This window comes from Corvus kubaryi, unplaced genomic scaffold (assembly GCF_017639235.1).
Source record: "Corvus kubaryi isolate FWS band 111438036 unplaced genomic scaffold, C.kubaryi_AGA036_p1.0 37308, whole genome shotgun sequence".
Taxonomy (NCBI): domain Eukaryota; kingdom Metazoa; phylum Chordata; class Aves; order Passeriformes; family Corvidae; genus Corvus; species Corvus kubaryi.
In genome coordinates this window covers 22,045,514-22,064,978 of record NW_024581096.1, presented here as the reverse complement: position 1 = coordinate 22,064,978, position 19,465 = coordinate 22,045,514, and the positions used below count along the sequence as shown (strand labels likewise).

The window sequence follows — 19,465 nt, the reverse complement described above, 5'->3', positions numbered from 1 at the left end:
CCCTAACCCCTAAAACTCCAGCACAGTTGACAGACCCTCTCTGGGCTGGGAGGCAAAGGCCCTTTGGCACAGGGAAGGCAATCAGAGTGCTATTAGTTGCTCTTTACCAGTCATTTCTTTATATGTACATTCAGTGGCTCTAGTACACTCTTTAAAACCCAACAGTCCAGAACTAATCCAGCGGGCAAGTACTGTGGCTGATGAGATGGACCTTCCCAGTGAGGGGCCACATCCCAAATACACACCGTGCCAGAAGTCCCCAGCCTTCCCGCTGCTCCTCCACAGGGCACAGAACCCACACCTCTGGTACAGGCCTCCTACAGTGCAAGGCTGGCAGAGGAGGTGCAGGGGCATGAAGGGCAGCTGTTTCCTCTCCAGTGCTCCCCATCCTGTCCCTCAGCACAGCGTGGGAAGGCACAGGCCCCATCTGGACCTGCCTGAGACAGGCCACGCCAGGTCTCGGTGTGCCATGCCCAGCTGGCTGCGAGGGCTGGGCTGGAACTGGTGCCCTGTCCAGCTGCAGAATCCTGCCATAGGGAAGCGCTCCTGGCACCCTGGCACTGAAACGTGTCTTCCTTCCCTATGCCCAGCTACTGCAAACACCAAAGGCCTCAGAAGATAGCTCTGTGTTTTTGAACTCTCACAAGCACTCTGATTAAAGACTTGTGAATCAGAAGCTAAAATTGCAGATGCAAGTTAACACCAATGCAGAGACAGCTAGGGATGGAGACTCATCTTCCAAACACACACATGTATCTGAAAAGCATCATTAGCAAGCCTAAGCAAGGGGAAACTGTTACTCAGCAAAACCCCACTCATTTCCCAGAGTTTTCTGGGTGTTCCCAGAACAAGGAAGCCACAGAAACAGGCAGGTGGAATGAAGAAACTTGAACAGCTGAAACAGGGACAAGAAATACGATCAGAGATGAAACCATAGGCAAAAAGAAAGGAAATACTTATGTATGGAAATAAAAATAAGAGATAAGAATTTGGGATCATAGTTGCTATGAGAACAAAGGCAACCAGGACTGAAAATGTTCAAGAATGCCTTCCACTTTTTCTTCTGGTAGCTTTCCAACACACTTTTCCCTTAAGTAAGAGGACATGAGCTCATGTGGAACACAAGATTTACAGGAAGTCTGCAGGATGCTGAATGAACTTTAAGAGCAACAAGTTATTTCAGTACATAAAGGCACCTCCACAGGACCAGCAAGACCTACAGAAGGGCCAATGTGGACAAATGTTCTGATGAGTCCTTACCCAGAGGCACATGGCATACATACTATCAAGACTAGCTTCTGTTTTCAGATTACTAGCCACCAAAGACAACAGAAATAAAAGCATGGGAGAAAATCTGCACAAAAATCCTGTGGCAAGAAGCAAGAACTCACTTCGGTTTCAGCTGTTGCATATATTCCTCTCAGTGCCTCTGAGCTTGCACGTGTTGTTGAGGTCAAACTAGGAGGAAAAGAAGATAGCGTCAAACCCCTGGGCATAACTATAACCCCAACAGGGTAACTCTTCAACATCACAGCAAACATAAGCAGTCTACTCCCATGTCTCAGCTAAGCATTTGCCTGGATGCTATCATCAAGCACTAGGTATGTGAAAAGTTTGTCCTGCACTATGTATAAACCAGCCTGGCAGATGGCCACTGCCCAGCTCAGACTGAATCATGGGCTCAAAAGTAGGTCACTCCTGAAAGGTGATGAATTCACCACCATCTGACAGCAGCAAAATCTAAGTGCTCCAATTTGCAAGTCAGAAGAGATCTCCCCTGCTGTGCACAACCAATGCTTTCATACTCAGTTCACAGCCATCACTTTGGCTCAGCACTTCCGTAAAGGCTTTGCCAGCGAACTCACAGGTCTCTGGCAGCAGTCAGTTTTCAAAAGTAAATTACCAGCAACTGTTGTCAGTGTACCAGTTCCTAGAAATTACTTTCTTGCATGACTGTAGTTATCTGGGGGGAACCCCTTCTAGTTTCTTCTTACAGGAAAAACTTCTTGACCAGTCCTGCTCCTTTAGGACGTGAAATGCAAACTTCCCATTACCCATAGGAAGGCTTTGGGGTACACACTGAGCCTTGGTAAGCAATGCCTCAAAACACTTCCCTTGAAAGTGTTCTTACCTCCCCAGCTACATGGTACACTTCAGTGGCAGGCTACATGTCTGTGTCCTGAAACACCTCCCTGAAGCACTGGAAATGCCCTTCTAATGTGAACTAGATCCATGATATCCATATCTATATATTTTGTATCAGAACAAAATGGAACACATGTATATTTGATAAACAGAAGAATAAGTCTCTTGTTTACACTTCACAAAAATATGAAGGGGTTTCTGTATGTGAATTTTGAAGTGGACTGAATCAGAAGCAGAACCATCTCAAAAACCTGCAGCAGACAGGCAGTGCTGTCTCCTGGCAAGCTGCACAGCCAAAACAAGTGACACACTAGCTTTCAATCACCAGCAACTCCCTGTCCCAGAGCATGACTTCATTTATTGAAATGAGCTGCAATAAGACAAGGCGAGCATCAAAGGTGAGCATAACGAGCACAAGAAGGGTTTTTTTAAAGCAGATCAATGGCAAATCCTGATGGCAATACTGTGCTCATCATTTGTTCAAAGGAAGCCTTAAAGCGTCCCAAAGAGTTTGTTTGTTTTAAAGACTCTCAAGGCAGTCATAGCCTCTGCCAGGAGGCTACAAAAATTTCAGACAGATTTTTCAGGTGAATGTAACTGTATGGAGTTTTAGAGTTTGACCTCGAGATTATTTGGGATCATGGACAGGTGGATTTTTTTTCCCCTCTGCCTCTAGATCTAAATTTGATCTAATGATTTGATTCTAACGAGATGTATTTGTTTCAAAAGTTGTATTATCTTGTTGAATATTTTTAGCTGAAACTTCTAAAATTCTGAAGCTGAGGACAATACAAACCTTCCAGCTCAGCTCTATTTCACACCTCTCTGTGACTTTGCATGCGGCCTGCTGTAAGCCTTCACTGTCTGGACCACAACATTGCATTTACAGAAAGGTAGCTGCAAACTCCTAGACTTACCAAGAATATAAAATGCAGCCAAACAGAATCGTAGTACCCAAGCCAGTAACCAGGTTTTCATCTCTGTGCAGGCCTTGACTGAATTCAGGGACACAGATTGTGATATTCTGGTTGTTTTCATCCAGGACTTCACAAAACAGAACAAACAAAAAGAACAGTTTGCAGAGCTCATTTCATTGCATTTTAAAGTAATCTTCAGACTAAAGGCTTTCATTGAAATATTTTTACTATGCAAGAGTAGGCAGGTAAATTTCACTTGTTTCTGTCTATCTTTTAGAAAGATCATAGGGAAAAATTGGTAAATCTGACCTGGCAGACTCTGTGTTTCAGGCAAAACAAAAAATGCAACTCAGTAGGGTGCTAAAATTTCCTGTTTGACCACAACAGACAAACAAGGAAAAAAAAGCCCTGTTTTGTGAACTAAGAAATAAGAATTTGGAAGTCTGCCAGCACTTCACCCAAGGCTACAAAACCATGTAAGACCAAGATAGTACAGACCTCAGACCAGAAATTTCTTTCACAGCAAGGGTGCCTTGAGGACAACTATGAAATCCATACACAGTTAAGAAAGGCAGTCGGTAGTTGCCCTGTTCTCAGACTGACACACAGAAGACCAAGGAAAAAAAGATGCACCAGTTACAGGCAGATTTTCATCTTGGCATGTAAGCAAATTCTTCTTCTAGGTCCCTGAAATGAAACCAATTCAGTCCTTGATGTTCCAAGTTGCATCTGGCTTTTTATTATCTCCCTGGAGTCAAGGCAAGGCATAGAGTAGCCTGCAGCATCACCCCAAAGCAAGAAATGACAGCTGTACCTTATATCAAATCAAGAGCTTTTTGAGTCAATGCTACTTAAGACATCTCCTTTTTCCTTCCAGCAACCACAATGTATCCCTATTGAGGCAGCACAACTGTTTGTACGGGCAGAGGGAAGAATGCAGCAAAGACTACATCCAGGTTAAAAATAAACTCAAAGTCAGTCCCCTGACCCAGTGGGAGAGGACTTTGTATGGCCTGCACAAACAGCTTTATCAGCACACAGCAGGGACAGCACTGAGGTGAGAGCGAAAAAAAGGATGACCAGCCTTTATGGAACACCTTGGCCAGAGATGCACAGATTCCCCCACCTGTGTCCATTAAGGACATGTCTGCAGACAGGCAGGTCCACTGCTTGGCAGGTGTTTTACCAATTCTGGCACCATAAAGCTAAGGCAGGCTGTAATTAGCACAGATTCAAGAGACATCACTTTTTGTTTGCTCATTCCTTCTAAATACATATCCAACTCTTAAAGGGTGTGGCAAATACTTGTAACTTGCATTTTCTTCAGGCCTTGTATGCAAGATGTCCAATTTGGAAATCCCTCCTTGACAAATGAGTCAATATTAGGTAAGTTCATGGCAAACCTGAGTGACAAGGCCTGGGACACCATAATAAGTGCCAGCACCTCGCACATTGTCAGGCACACGCCACTGTGAAAGATGACAGGCAAACGTGGAGTCCTTATCACATGGACGGGGAGGAAGGAGCATCTCTGAGAGCAGATGACAACCATGAAAATTCTCAGGCACGGGAAGACAAGGAGATCTAAGAGTGTGCTTGATGCATACTCTAACAAATGCAATAACTACACTTGCAATACATACAAGAGGAATCAGAACATTTACATAACTGCTGAAGACTTTGTCTGTGACAGGCATGAAGCAACACAAGGCAAATGATTTAATTCCACATATCACTTTCTTCCCCTTCTTTTTCATTTTACACTGTGTCAAGACTTTTGAGTAACTCAGAAGCCTTCTAAATTCAACTCCATATTAATTCAAAACACTGCTAAAGTTCTGTAAGTAAATTTTACACCTAAATACTGTCTGGTTTACTTCCTAACTCTAGAATACTCTTGCGTGTGTGTCTGTATCTACACAAGTGTGACAGATTTTTTCTGCCAACTCTCCCCTTTCTTCTTGAGAGGTGTCTGTGTAAACTTTTCCTTCCTGCCATTGGATTTATTTTCCTCTAGTTATTGTTGCTTCTGCTATTGAACACCAAAAGTTGAGCAATAATAAAGGATGTTTTAGTACTACTTCAAACCAGAAAGATCTTCTCTAAGTGAAAAGAATGCTTCCAGTCCAAACATATGAATCTGATATTTATTTGGGTAAAGGAAAGTTTGAATTGTGCTGTAAAGTCTTGGTGTTTTTGTAGCATAAAGAACTTAAAACTCTAGCGAGTTCCATACTCCTGACTTGCAATGCCAGTGGCTGAAAGGCAAGTGGAGTTCAAGAACTCTGCTGAAGAACAGCATCATCTCAACTGCAACATAACTCCGAGATGTAACTCCAAGTCCTTTCTTGGAATATTTCCTCTCAAAACAAAAGACATGTGGTACTCAAGTTTTTGGTTCATGAGGAGTCCAGGCCTACCTAACAGACTAATTCTAGGAGCAAAACATGTCATATTAGTGTCCACTTTGATGGCCAGCACCTACGACCTGGACCTTGTAAACTTTTGGATGGAGCTGATCACCCAGCTTGTTCCAGAGGAATCCAAGTTTGTTCCAGTCCTTTCCTATCACGTGACCTAACACATTAGGTATATTGTCATATCCTATTTTATGAGAACGTGTACTTGCCATAGGAAGAACAGACTACAAGGCTCTGGGAAATTTATTCTTAGGAAACAGGACATGGTGCAACAGATGCAACTCACCCAAGATAAGTTAAGCACCCCTAGACCAAAGCATTTTACTCACATGGAGAGTTCCAATTGCACAGTCTCTTGGCTGCTCAGTTTTATTTGTACTATTTGCAATTTCTTCTGTGAAGAGCAAACCCAGCACTTCTATATGCCTGAGTCTGTTAATCCAGGTTTGCTAAATTCTTGTTTTTAATACATGGCATGTCGGAAAGAATTTACATAAAGCGTTAGATAACTTACTAGTTTCTGGTGGTTTGCTGGATAGTGCAGAGAAAGTGAGGTACATGACATAGCAGCTGATAACTCCTGACTGCAGCAAACCAGAATGGGGCTGGCCTTTACAAGAAAAAGGAAAATTAGTTATTTTTGTAGACTGAAAACTGAAAAAGAAACTTATATCCTTTAAAGAACAGCACACCAGTATCTTTTGTTTTTTACTTAAGGCAGTTAGTAAGTGTTTGAGGCAGTTTAGATACAGTTCCACTGACCAGTAAAGAGAAAAAAGTCTATTCTTTAGTTCTGCCGGTTGTTTTAGAAAAGCATTAGAGATTGCCATGTAAGTAAAGAATCATCTCTGTGCTGTTCTTTCGCCAAATGCAGCAGCTTTTCAAAAGCTATTGACAAGCTGCCACAATAATTTTATTTGCCTGTAAAATCTCTGTTGGAGTCACTCTACTATTTTCAGGCCCAATGTACGCAAGATACTAACAGCACACACAATATGAAATACTGCTGGCAACTCCTCCAGGCCTAAACTTTACAAATGATAAATCCCAAGAAGTCAAAAGTAAATGGTGAAACAGTGGTGAGTGCATTTGACAGCTACCACTGCCAGACTTAGATAAATTTCACAACACAGTGCCAGCCATCAGCAGGTGAGCCTTCTTTACACTATGTGCCTGATGGCACACCCAGAATGTCTCACACCTCTGTAGTTTTAGCAGTCAAGCTGACAATGAGCCACAGCAACTCACAATGTAGATAAAGAGTCAAGAGCAGCACCAATTCTGAACTATCATGAGATTTTCTGCCCTGACATGGCTTATGCCTCCAGGCACACAACTGTGGCAGCACCAGGAATCCAGGAGGAGGAGAAAGGTCAGTGGACTCACGATTCTGGACACAGGGCGATATGGCCACCAGGGACACAAAGAGGCACAGGCCACCGTTCACTCCAATCAGGACCTTGTTGTACATGCAGCCCTCTGAGCGCGTGTAGAAAAGAGCCATGAGGACCAGAGCTGCCACAGCGATGGAGTACAGGATGAGAGTGACCAAGGCAAGCAAACCATTCCACACCTGCTTGTGGTTTGCACCTGCAGTCCTGGGGAAAGAGAGACAAGCATCTTATCTTTGTCTTCCCTTGCCCAAAACATAAAATTCTAACAGCTGAATAGTTCATATCCTCAAACACAAAAGACAGTGTTTACTTTCCGGAAGCATGCACGCATCACTACACCAACACAGACTCCTGCAAGGTTCTTACCCATGAAGCAGAGGGAAACATTCCTTATCCCCAGTGTTTATCTTCTGTACTATCACAATCAGCTCTTTCTGTAATTATAGCCCAATGCTGACTCCTAGAACTCCCAGAAATTCTCTGGAATCAGCCCATCAGTGTATCTCAGCTCAATACTTCAGAGGTTTCCTCAGCAGCAACTCCAAGCGTCCCAGGCTGGGCTAGGGAGTGGTGCTCCCCACACAATGAAACCAGAGGTGTATTGCTTGGCCATGGCCTCTCTTCTGCTCCTTGTACTACCTTGATAGTTTTACTACTCTCTCAGTCAAAAAACCTCCTCTCCACTTGGGTCTAACCACTGGTCTTCCTCAGCTAAAGTGTGGTCCATCTTGTTTTCCCTTCTTCACCTTCCAAGGGTCTCTTGCAAAGACCACCAGCATTTAAAAGAAGAAACTAAAACAGTTTTTTGACACAACGGGCTGTTTGGTGGATGGAAAGTCTTTTCAGTGGGGTTTTTTTTTCTGTTGTTTTGTGGAAACAGGACTTATTTTAAGAGAATATCTAATGTAAAGAAAGCTAAAGTTAAATGCTGGTGTTGGAAATCTTTCATCCACAAAAAAGCAGCTACAGTAACTACCACTAAAAATATCTGTGGTATAAGGACTTCTCACCTCTTCCTCCCTGAAACAGGAATCGAACAAAGCTGAAGGTTTGCTAAAACTCTTCCTTAGCAGGTGGTATTTTAATTAGAACAAGAGAGGACTGCAAGAGCTTGTAGAGGAAGAAATGTGAGACAGAAAGTGTGGAGGTAGAGGCAGGAGAATACATGTGGGAAGACATGTATTTTTTAAATTGATGAGAGGGGAAGGGCTAGGAAAGTAACAGAAAATATACTTGAACCAAAAATGCAGTCAATGCCCAAATGGTGTATATCCATGTTGATAATGGAATCTTGCATATTTAGATGACAGGAAAGAAGTTGAACACAAATTTAGCAGTTCTCATGTTGAGAAAAAAAACCTGATGTGCATTAAGCTGACACAGAAAAAGCAGGATTTATCAGTTCACAATACTGCACGGAGTTTCACTATTACATTTTGCAAATCCAGTTTTATTCTCTTGCACCGTTCTACTTAGCATATAGATGCTAAGATGTATTTTCATATAAAATATAAAATAACTTAAAGTAAGAGATTTTTGCATCCCAAGACACTACTACTTAATGGAAGCCAAGCAATTCAGCTTAAGAATAAAGCAGCAGAGTAGAAGTGAGCAATGAGGAAACATTTCTGTTGGGGAAGGAGAAAGTTTATGAAGCGAATATGAACAGCTCTGAATATTGACATTCAACTGTCTTCTTTCAAAAATTACATCCATGATACTTTTACGTTATTTGTTACAAGAAAAGTACTGGCCAGGAGTCCACCAGAATTTTAAGCAAATAACTACTGCCCAACACGTACCAATTTTTATTCCACTTGTGTGCAAACTCAACCAGCAGGATGAGCTGAATGGCAATGAAAAGGAACCCTCCTGTTGCTCCTACGTAGCGCCAGGCTGCAAGGCAGAGAGGCAGAAAATAGGTCAAACTGCAGTTGCCTTTCCCTTGAAATAAAATGGATTTATTGTCTATGCAGTGAAGCTATTAATGCTGTTTGAATATCTCAAGCCCACAGATGTAGCAGGAGATGAGAGATTTCAGATGAAAGGCCAGCTCAGTTAACTCAAGATTAGCTCCCTGATGAATTCAGCTTGCAACCTGCTACACTTTCAACATAATTATGTTAGGACAGCTACTGAGTTTCCCTAACCTAGAAAATTTTTGTGGACACTGTGAGTTACTACATTCAGACAGAAAATACTGAAACCCTTATTTGTGACTGGCAGGAGGGAGGTGGTGTAAAGGCATTCCACAGGAATCTAAACTCTGAAATTGCAAGGTACTGGAACCCAATCATTACTAAAAAGGGCAATTTCTTCTCCTCCAGATTCCAGTACTGCATAAAAACAAAGGTGGGGTTTATCTATTCATAAATGCTGTTCTGAGCCACTCCCAAGGAACACTTGGTATTCACTGACTGGTTTTAAGACAGGTTATTTGGCTACTTAACTGCTGACCTACATATACTGTATTTGGGTAGCTGCTTGGATACTTTGGACAACAGATTTCTTACATGCAACATCAGAAATGTCTGAGGAAATACAGATACCTATTTTAATTTTTAGCTGTATATACAGCTTGTAGGCAGTATGCAGCCTACAAGTTACTCCAGGTGTGCAGCTGATTTCAGTGAAGAAAAGACCAAGGAAAGGCATCAGCAAAATTCAGCCATATCCTTGCATTGTGCTTTCCTTTTGAAAAAGAGCACATATAAGTTAAGTGGAAAAACAGAACAGTCAGGGCTCGTTCCCATTAGCAGTTGATGTAGAGATTACTTCATTTTTTTTCTTAGTCTATCATAAGCTCATTATTTGAAACAAGCAAAAATGTCATTGTCTGGTTTGCTAAACACATTGTATACACTTGACAAGCATTCTGTTCTTCAAGCATACAAAACAAAAAAATGGATGAAGTTATCCTGTAAAAAAGTACATAAAAATAGGCAGGGCACAAAGTGGCATGTGTATTTTAGAGAGGAAGAGTAGGAAAAGTCAGACCACCAGTGGAGTGAATGATTACATAGACAGACTCTCATGATCTCTCTCTGCCACAGTATACTGCAGGATGTTTATGGATCAATCAAGATAAGGTTAGCATGACCAGTGTAGATTTAACACTACAACCCACAGAAACCTACTGCTTGCACACAGTATTTCTCCTTCATGATTAACAAACTCCTTGGGAAACATGGCAAGAGATTTTATTTTTTAAGAAAAAAAAAACCAGTTGGGAGAATGACCCCAATCCTCTAAAAAAAACCCCAAAACCAACCAACCAAAAGACAGCGTAAGTTTCTTGAAAAGAGGGAAGAAAACCCCACAAACATACTATACCTAAACCATCTGTAAATCTCAAATTCAGGGACAGACTAGAGGTCAGTTTAGCAGGAGTTGCAGAATACAGCTTTACACTGCAAAGTCAAGAGATAGTTCGGGGAAGAAAGCTTGTTATGCTGTATCTCCAGACTACATTAGACGGCTGTTGAGGATCAGCACAAAAAACTGTTTCTTTTTTTCTGCAAACACTTCCTGAAGACATTTCACCATGAAAAGGGTCACTTGCAAAGATGACAGGCAGTCTTACTGGCCCACGGGTACAAGGCATTGTACTGCTGCATCTAATCCGAAGAGTGAATGGGTCCTAAGGACAAACACATATAGCCATCCCAAGGCTTCAAAGAGGAGATGGAAAAGCAGCACCAAACTGAGCCAGGACCCAACAAACAGACAGCAAGAGCAAGAAGGTGAATTATACCTCTTAGTGGTTTACTTGTACTGGTTTCTACTTTAGTTTCCCAGAGTACTGTGCTCATAGTCTGTCTGCCCACTCTATTCTCTTCCCCATGTTACTCCTTCCTCCTGCCTTTTTAGACATCCTGGCTAGAGCAGATAGGTGCTGAGAACAAGGCAACCAAGCAAGTCTTAGTGGAAGCAGGCAGCATACACAACTGCTCCTTTGCTCTACTGATCCCATCCCTTTTCACCTGTCCAGACCCAACAACTTAAGGGCTTACAAATACCTGTAGGATGTACTTACTGCAAGAGAACAAACTCATTTTGGTATCACCAGGGTTTTTGCTCCTAGCCCACAAGACTCCTGTGATACACTCCCCTCCCAGCTGGCACTTCAGTACTGGGCTAGTACCAGCGTGCCTGTGCAGTGCCAGCATGCCTTCCAATACTGGAAATGCTTCTGTCACAGCATCCTCAGCAGAGCACTCACACCAGGGCCCAAGAACTCTAATTTTACCTTACTGTATGTATGCCACCAACCTGAAAATTAACAACATCCCAAATTCCTCTGGGGCATTGTGGGTTTCCAGGCAGCAGACACCAATGTCCAGCAGGTTACTGTGCCTCCTGGAGCACTGGCACCTCTCCACTGTGCAGTCTGGCTGCTGCACTATGCCAGAGCTACCTGCACAAGCCAAACTAATATGCAGCTCTGTGTTCTTGAGTGACAAACTCCTTCTGCACCATTACAGTTCCCTATTTCTTAGAGAATTTGCAAGAATTCTTAAAGAATTCCTGCAGTGGTATTGTTACCTACCCCTTTGGCCTGCTCTTGGTCAGGAAAAAAACATGCTGTTTCCTGCACATTCACATGAAGACCACATAGTTTGTGCACACAGTGGTCCCCCTAAACAATCCTAAATACTCTTTTTGCACCTGGCCTGTAAAGGCTTTTCTCGAAGAAACAAGGCAATATTCATGTTGATTAGACCTCTCGGATTTATAACCACTCACAAGATAGTACAGAACAAAGCAGCATAGCAAAACAAGAGGACATACCATTGAGGAAAGTGTCCTGATCAGGAATGAAGAAGGCTCCTGAGCACATTGCTGCCAGAACTATAAGTTTAATAAGCCAGAATCTGGATGAGAGAAAAAAACAAAAAAACCATCCAGTTGTAATAGGAATTAGAGGTTTTCACTCTAGTACCACAAGAAACCTCTATTTAAAGCCTAATGAGAAAAAGAACCCCATTCTTTTTATGACTGATTACCACTTTAGTTAGTTTTCACTTGACTGAATTATTTCTTACAATAAGAGCAGAGTAAAGTTTTTTTCTTTTTTTTTCTGCCTAGTACTACACCCAAGTGGAAAGTTCACGGCACAAACTTGGAAAGAGATGTGAAAATTAAGCAATCAAACAAAATACTCACCCATTATGAATGTATGCTCGGCAGCTTTTGCTGCTGTTAATTTTGATGGTGAACAAGAAGAATAAAAAGAAGAAACAGGCCATTCCAAAACAGACTTTGTACACTGCAGAGTATCCCACCAACTTCTCACACATCTCACCCGCCTGAATACCCTTGCACATCTGCTTGTAGAAGGGAATCTGAAAAGCAGAACACATCATATATAAGCTGTTAGAATGGACACGAAGCACACATAACCAAGCATGTCTATGTCTGTGCACCACTGACTTTTCACTGGCTTCATTTAATACCTTTCACTTTTGATATGCCTTCAGCCTGGATTTCAGGGTTCAGGGGATATAACAAAATCTGAAACATAGGGACTGAAGTCTTCCAGAGCCTTCACTCAACTCCTTACAGATCCCTTGGGGTACAAGTCCACCTTCCTTCATCTCTGTTAGCTCATGCCATTCCTGTCCATTACTGCTTATTCCCTCACCCTGGGGATCTTCTCCCTTCTTCCCATGCTGTACAGAAAAAGACTCTGATTGCTTCAGTAATTCACGTTACATGAGACATAACAGGGGCTTGTGCTGCCCTGGCTGCAAATGCAGACTGAAGCACATCCAAGTGTCACAGGGACAGCAACCACTCTCCTCTCCATCACAGCTTCTGAAAGGGAGCTGTTCCAGTTGATCTGATGTTGTTTTAAATTAACAGAAAGGTGGAATATTCCTGCCTCTCTCAACTCATTAAATTAATATTTGCCTTTGAGGCCTTTCCCTGCAAAGTGGAAAGCAAACAGCTGCACATTTTGGCTTCAGTTTCACCACACGAACATGATGCTGGGTGCTCAGAAAAGCAGGTCTGTGTGGCCAGGACCCGCTGCTGTGAGGCACCTCTGTGCAGACATCCACCCCTCACAGCCAGAGAATCATTCAGCTGCACAGAAACACAGGAATTTAGTTAGAAAACCACTGTCCATTTCAAAGAAAAAAGGCCTTTCTGTATGCTTACAGCCTTCAGCAGAGGCTGGTAAGACCAGTTGAACAACATTATTAAACCCTCTGGAGCTGACTGCTGCTACAGGTGACTGGAGGATAGAGAAGACAACATGTAGCAGGACACAACATGCACAAACCAACAGCTGTGGCAAAGGAAACCCCTTCACATTTAGCAAGCAGGTCAGTACACAAAGCTGTAACAATGAAAGAACAACAGGGCCTGGGCGCTAGTCATCAGGCAGCATTCCCAGCTGGGTAGAAAGCCCTCTGAAATGCAGGAAACAAGGGATAAACAAGTATAAACTGCCAGCTTCCAGCCACCAGGCTCTGAAAGCCTGCCTCTCTCGGCAGGGTATGTAACTTCAATCCATGTTCCAGGAATCCAAACCTGAGGTCAACAACCCTCCCAGGACTTTCTCAAAAAGAAAAGCTATATTAGCAGCTCACAGCAACACTGAGATGCTGAGCTAAGGGTAGCAAACATAACCACAATATGGAGCTGATCCTTGGTGGGCTGGAACCAGCTGAGGAGATGAAAACTGGTCTCAGCACAGCTGTGTGGTGTTACGAGAATGGATTCAAGCTAGGCCACTCTGAGTAGCTCTTTCAGCAATAACTCAGAGATGAGCAGCCACCACATAAAGAAGCTTGACATTAAATATGTAGCTGTGGCTAATTCACATGCAAGAGTTTTTAGAAAGCTTCTGAGAAATTGTCTGGAGCATCAGCAACACTTTTCCCAGGTCTTGGAAGGCAATGAAATGTCAGACTGGGCAAACATGCCAGCATTTAAAATGAGCAAATGGATTGACTGGAATAATTATGAGAACTACCAATGCCACAGTGATGCCAGGGCAAGCCACAACAATGCCAGAGAAAGCAACTGGCTATCAAGGAATGCCTTCCTGTTCTTTGCTTATAATAACCATCAATCAGGAGAGGTTAGAAAGTGGCATAATATTAAATTAAAATTTTTCTTGGAAAATTACTTATTTGTTTGATATCAATGATAGTACTCACCAAGGGGACAGAGTTTTACAAGATCTGTTCACTTTACTTACACGACTTTCAGAACAAAACACAACAGAACAAAAATACCACAGAACCTGATTAACTGACTAGCTAATTAAAAACAGATCTCTGAGTAACCATAAGTAGGCAGCTTCTTTAATTGCACAGGTTTCTTGATGGGATTTTTGAACCTATACATTCTTTCCTCCTTTACATATTAACTTCATCACAGAAAACAGAGAGAAAATATATGGATTCACAAGAACAACAGCTCAGTTTGCCCTACAAAAGCAATAGAGAGCTCAGCCATCATGTAGTATTCACCACACTGTGTAGTAAAAAGTGATAGCCACAGGAACAGTCCCATGGGACTGAATGCCCTTTTAGAAGACCCATAGTCCTGAAGGAACAAAACAAGAATAAAATCAAAGTCTTGGAGACCCCAACAGATAATAAACACAAGTACAATGCTGGGGACAATAGGACTGATGTAATAAAAAAGGCGTGTTTTTGTGAAAGGATGGTCTACTTCTGGAAACAATTTATCAAGGCTTATGTGACTTCACTGAGAGACAAAAAAGACTAATTTTTTTTCAATCTGTATCTCTGAAACACGTTCAGCTGCTGAGAAGGCTGCCCACCCTACATGCTCCACCATGCTTTCCATTTGCTAGATATTTTTGACAGCTGTTAAGTCACAGATTAGTTATTTGCCAAGATACAGTGAAATAGCTACTTTTATTACCTTTAAAAGCAGCAGAAGCTAAATTCTTTGGTCTCTGAGTAGAGGACAAAGAATTCTTGTTGCAGAAACTCAGTATCCGCTCCAATAACACAAAAGCCTCAGTTGCTGCGCAAGCAGTGATGTTATCACAGCAAAGCTGGCAATTTTCCAGCACACTCTGAAGCCCTCAGAGATGAAAAACAACTTTGAGTAGCATCTACAGAAACAGGGTGCCCTAAACTTGCTCTCACTGCAAGCTGCAGGCACATGGAACCATCTCAGTGCAAGGAGCCAGCGCTGGGGCCGGGACAGGGCCTGGCTACCCCCAGGTGGGGTCTGTCAGCACCCACATGTGAGAGTGTAGGAGCACAGCAAAGAGCATCAGAGGGGCACAGGAAGGAAGGAGTGTGTAGAAACAGGCTTGAAGGACCCTGCTTTCATCTGGATGGCCTCACCCAAGGAGGGAGAATATGGCAGGCAAACTTTGTTATGAAAACAGGAAGCATGGAAGAAAATCTGTGCAGGTGGGAAAGCAAGGGCAAAAAACCCCGCGTAAAATCACCTCTCCCGGGCAGCTGAGAAATGAAATAAAAAACCAAGAAACAATGAGACCAGAACACATGTCATCATGAATCTATGACTAAATTTTTATCAGAAATATGCAATGGGCATCTGCACTCAGAACCCTTATTTTTGGTAGCTTGTTTGGGGTTTAACATACAATAATGCAGTTAAGGGCCAAGATATAAACCTATCTGGGGAAATAAGCCTGAAAGTATGTTTTGCCAGAAGTTGTGACCACCTTGTACTGACATGCTTTCACACAACTGAACTGAGTTTTACTGGTGTTTGTTTTCCTGAAAATATCTTTCTTATTTTTCTTTTCATTAATTAAGTAGGACATGGATATTTTCAGACAGAAACCACAAGTTTTGAAAGAGCTTTAAGATTAAAAATTTAATTTAAAAAATCAAAACATTGTTTTGAGAAATCAAAACAATTCTTTCCCTTTTCTTCTCTCAGTTATCCTTTGAAAGCCTGTGAAATGCAAGGTTTTGCTTCAACAGAACACATGTGAGTAAAGTTGTATCTATTTTTTAAGAAAACAGTGTAACAGGAAAAAAGAAATCATATATGTATCAAGGCACTTAAAGTTGTGCCCTGCTTTGCTTCATTTTGGAACAGAATCAAGTCTCTAAACCATTTTGTGTAACTCCATATTGGTCTTCTCTGTATTTCTGTCTCTGTTACCAGGCTCATGTCTTGATTGATGAACACTCCATCTTTTGCCTTGGTATGCAATATTGCTCTTTTACATCATACTATCCAAAATATTTTCCTGGACATATCCATCAACTTTGTCCCTGTTCCTCCACTGCCTCTTGCTTCTTTCCCTAGAGATCTACTACTGCAGACTTGGGAACTTACAGCAAAACAACCAAAGAGAAAAAAACACCTCTCACTGACAAAAGAGAGACTCCTTTCATGTAAGATCAGCATGAGTATTTGAGCTCTACACTGGTAAAAGACACACATGTTCCTTGCCAAGATTACAGCTCTAAAAAGGACTGCATTACAATTTGAAATTCTTTACCTAAATACAAAAATTAAAAAAAAAATCTGATTAAAATTAATCAAAATCTGTCTTCTCTCAAAAAAAGAGAGAGTGAGGTCCCAAAAATATCATGCAAAATATTTGCTTACAGTCTGGCTTCAGGAACTAGGAGTGTTCCATGACCCAGCCAAAAGCAAAGGAATCAGTAAGTGCACAGCACTTTCAAAACACAGCTCATCATTGGGAAGCTGAGACTGGTTAGTCTGAACAAATATTTTCAAGGTGCACTCCATTACAACTGTGCTGAATTAGCTTCAGGGATCTTTGAACTTTTAACAGCCCTGAACATAATTATTAAATTAGAGAGCAGATAAAGAAAGCTTACTTTCAGATGGTCCATTTACTATTCAAAGACATCAAATGCTCTAAACTAAGAGAGTGATTATCTTTCCACTTCAAACTAACAGCTACTCTTTGTGCCATTTCTTCCCACACTGAGCTTTCAAGACTATGAATTGGAAAAGAAATTTGGCAATACTGAAAAGCATGTTGTTGAAGGCTTCTTGAATCTTTTCTCTTGGATACTCTGAGTGAGTCTTTTTTTGTTAGGGATACAAGCTGCATTAAAACCACACTACTGATGGAAAATAACTTTATGAAATTTGGATATAAGCACATAATTTGTCTCCCACACACTTAAGTTCCTTGGGTTATTCCCTTTATTGCCAAGCTAAGCATCTAGTAAGTCAAAGTAATTCCTGGCAAGCAATTTCAGCACGCACATGTTGAACCGTTTTTAAGTCAGCTCACAGGCAAGTGTCGTGTCTGTTCTGGGTGCTCCTACAGGGTGGTAGGGAGCCCAGGGTAAAAAGGTGGCACTAGGGTAACTCATGCGAAGTGCTATTAAATGAAAGAAAGTTAGGACAGAACATAGAAAGAAGGTACCATGGGAAGAAAGAAAGGTCACAGGCAGCAGAGCACAGAAGCCCTCAAATTAGCCTGCTATAAACCCGCTGGTTCATCTGTGTTGCAGGAAGGGGGTGCTGCCACCAGCTTCTGCATCTGGGATGCTCTGGAGGGAAGTGTTTCAGAGAGAACCGAAAGTCAAGTGCAGAATGTAACCAGGGCACCAGCTTGTTCAGCAACTGGTTCAACTAGGAAACAGTGTGCAACCAAAGCATTCTCTTGGGAGAGGAGCACAAAACAACTAGATGCCTGCACTGAGGGAAGCCTGAACCTCCAGGACAAGCACATACACAACCCTGAAGCAGGCCCAATGATGCATTTGGTGCAGAACCTTCATTTTTTAAGAATTAAGCAAAGCAGCCCTTGTTCCCCCTACTTAAAAGCAGGGTTTTATTTTTGTAGTTTGTAGTGGGTGAGAGAGAGGATTTGTCCTACTTGGGTGGCTTATGAAACCAAACCAAGTATGTGGTACAACAGGACCAGTGTGTGAGAACAAGGAGGCTGGTGAGCATTTAGCTTAGGAAAGTTATATTAAGACTCTGAAAGAAACTTGAGTTCTAAAATCTAGCTTTAGCCACAGCTCCTTTCATCCTTTTGAAGCTGTTTAATTTAAAAGACAATTAGAGATGAACAGTATTTGCTGTGGTTAAAGGCCATGTGAACACAATGACTCAACACACACTGAAGGAAACCCCTTGTAGAGGCTCTGCAGCATTGTGCTTTGCAGTAGTCTGTCGCACCAGGAAGGCAGAATTAAAATTGCAACACCTGAAGAGTTATTTTCTAATTTGCTGCATCTTCTACTAAACAAGCTGCCAGAAACAAAATCAAGGTTAGACTGAACTGATTTGTTCTTCTAAAACAAATTCCCTAATACTTCTCCCTCCTGTGACACTGCCTGCACTGCAAACCTGGGGTGGGTTCACTGCAGCAGATTTCTCCACCAGAGAGGAAGGATGCTAGGCCTGGGCTCTTCCTGTTGTGGAACATACTCAATGGGTGACAGGAAGAGGCTGAAAAATCAAGAGACTGAGCATTGAAAAATGATTCTGGGTTTGGAAGTGGATGGGTGGAAGAAATCGACTGCCTCTTCTGAGGGAGCACCCCTATACACAAAGAGCCATGTAAGGAGCCCCATTTTCTTCCAGGGGCAGGAGTGACCACACCTCTGTTACTTACATGAGTTTTCATTTCGTTAGCTACTGTTGTAGACATCATGACACAGCAGATGATGGTCACCAGGATGAAGTAAAGCGCATACATGAAGCGGGTGCTGGTTGACTGTTTTATCTTGGGGCAGCATTTGCAGCACAAGGAACAAGCAGCAGTACCGCAGCAGCAGGCCAGCTGAAAAGTAAGAAAAAAAACGCAAGTCAAAAACCCACCAAAACCCTCCACCTTAGTGTTTCTACTGCAAAAGCTAGACAGGGAAGCTAGGAGACTTCCTGAAAACTCCAGAATTTCTCAAGTCCTTTCCTCCCAGCTGAGCAGCACTTAAGTGGAAGCAGACTGTCTTGTTTATCAAAACTCACTAGTTTAAAGCACATCAGTTTCTAGCTTTCCCAGATTTGCTAAGGATGAGAGACAGATTTCCTTGTTTATTTTAGTTTTCTACCCACAACTGAGGATCCACCAAGATAAAATCCACAAAACATAGCAAAGAGCATTTAGTTACCTTATTTAGCAAAGAAAAAGGTACTGAATAAATCCTGAAAGGCTTTATTGACCATCATCTAGACTGATGGTCATTATTTTCTTGCTGTCAACAGTATAACTGACTTTCACAGAACCTGGATTCACCTTCCCTGTCTTCTACTTTTCTAAAAGTCATATATAAAATACAAAGGTAAACCTTACTTATATACATAAGGCAGCACTGTCCATGGCAGGCCCTTCCTTGCAAAAGGCAGCAGCTCCGTATGATTCCTGTGCTTAACCCACTGGCCATGACCACAGGAGGGATTTTTGGACATCAGCAGGCAGCCAGGAGCAGGGAGCCACCCACCCAGGTCTCACTGCTGCCAACCCAGAGTAACCTCACCCCACAACACTCCCATTTTCCAGGGGCTCCCTGTGGCTAGGTATGGTGTACTGCCAGAGCCTGGTGCTCGAGCACACCAAGGCTGCTTCTTACTGGTGTTTCCTTAGCTTTTGGAAGGGCCATAGGAACATTCAGAGGATGTT

General features: G+C 42.3%; 1 protein-coding gene across 3 annotated transcripts in view; it reads right to left on the bottom strand.

The window, feature by feature from the left end:
* The window catches only part of SERINC5 (serine incorporator 5), a 50,127-nt gene that overhangs the window by 9,505 nt on the left and 21,157 nt on the right, over positions 1–19,465 (bottom strand). For all 3 annotated transcript variants that reach the window (XM_042028846.1, XM_042028847.1, XM_042028848.1), the window contains exons 2-9: positions 18,461–18,628; positions 12,043–12,221; positions 11,668–11,750; positions 8,679–8,772; positions 6,869–7,080; positions 5,997–6,092; positions 3,063–3,189; positions 1,392–1,458 (exon numbers count right to left, since the gene is read on the bottom strand). In XM_042028846.1, coding sequence (XP_041884780.1) covers positions 1,392–1,458; positions 3,063–3,189; positions 5,997–6,092; positions 6,869–7,080; positions 8,679–8,772; positions 11,668–11,750; positions 12,043–12,221; positions 18,461–18,628 — 1,026 coding nt within the window. The remainder of the gene's footprint in view (positions 1–1,391; positions 1,459–3,062; positions 3,190–5,996; positions 6,093–6,868; positions 7,081–8,678; positions 8,773–11,667; positions 11,751–12,042; positions 12,222–18,460; positions 18,629–19,465) is intronic.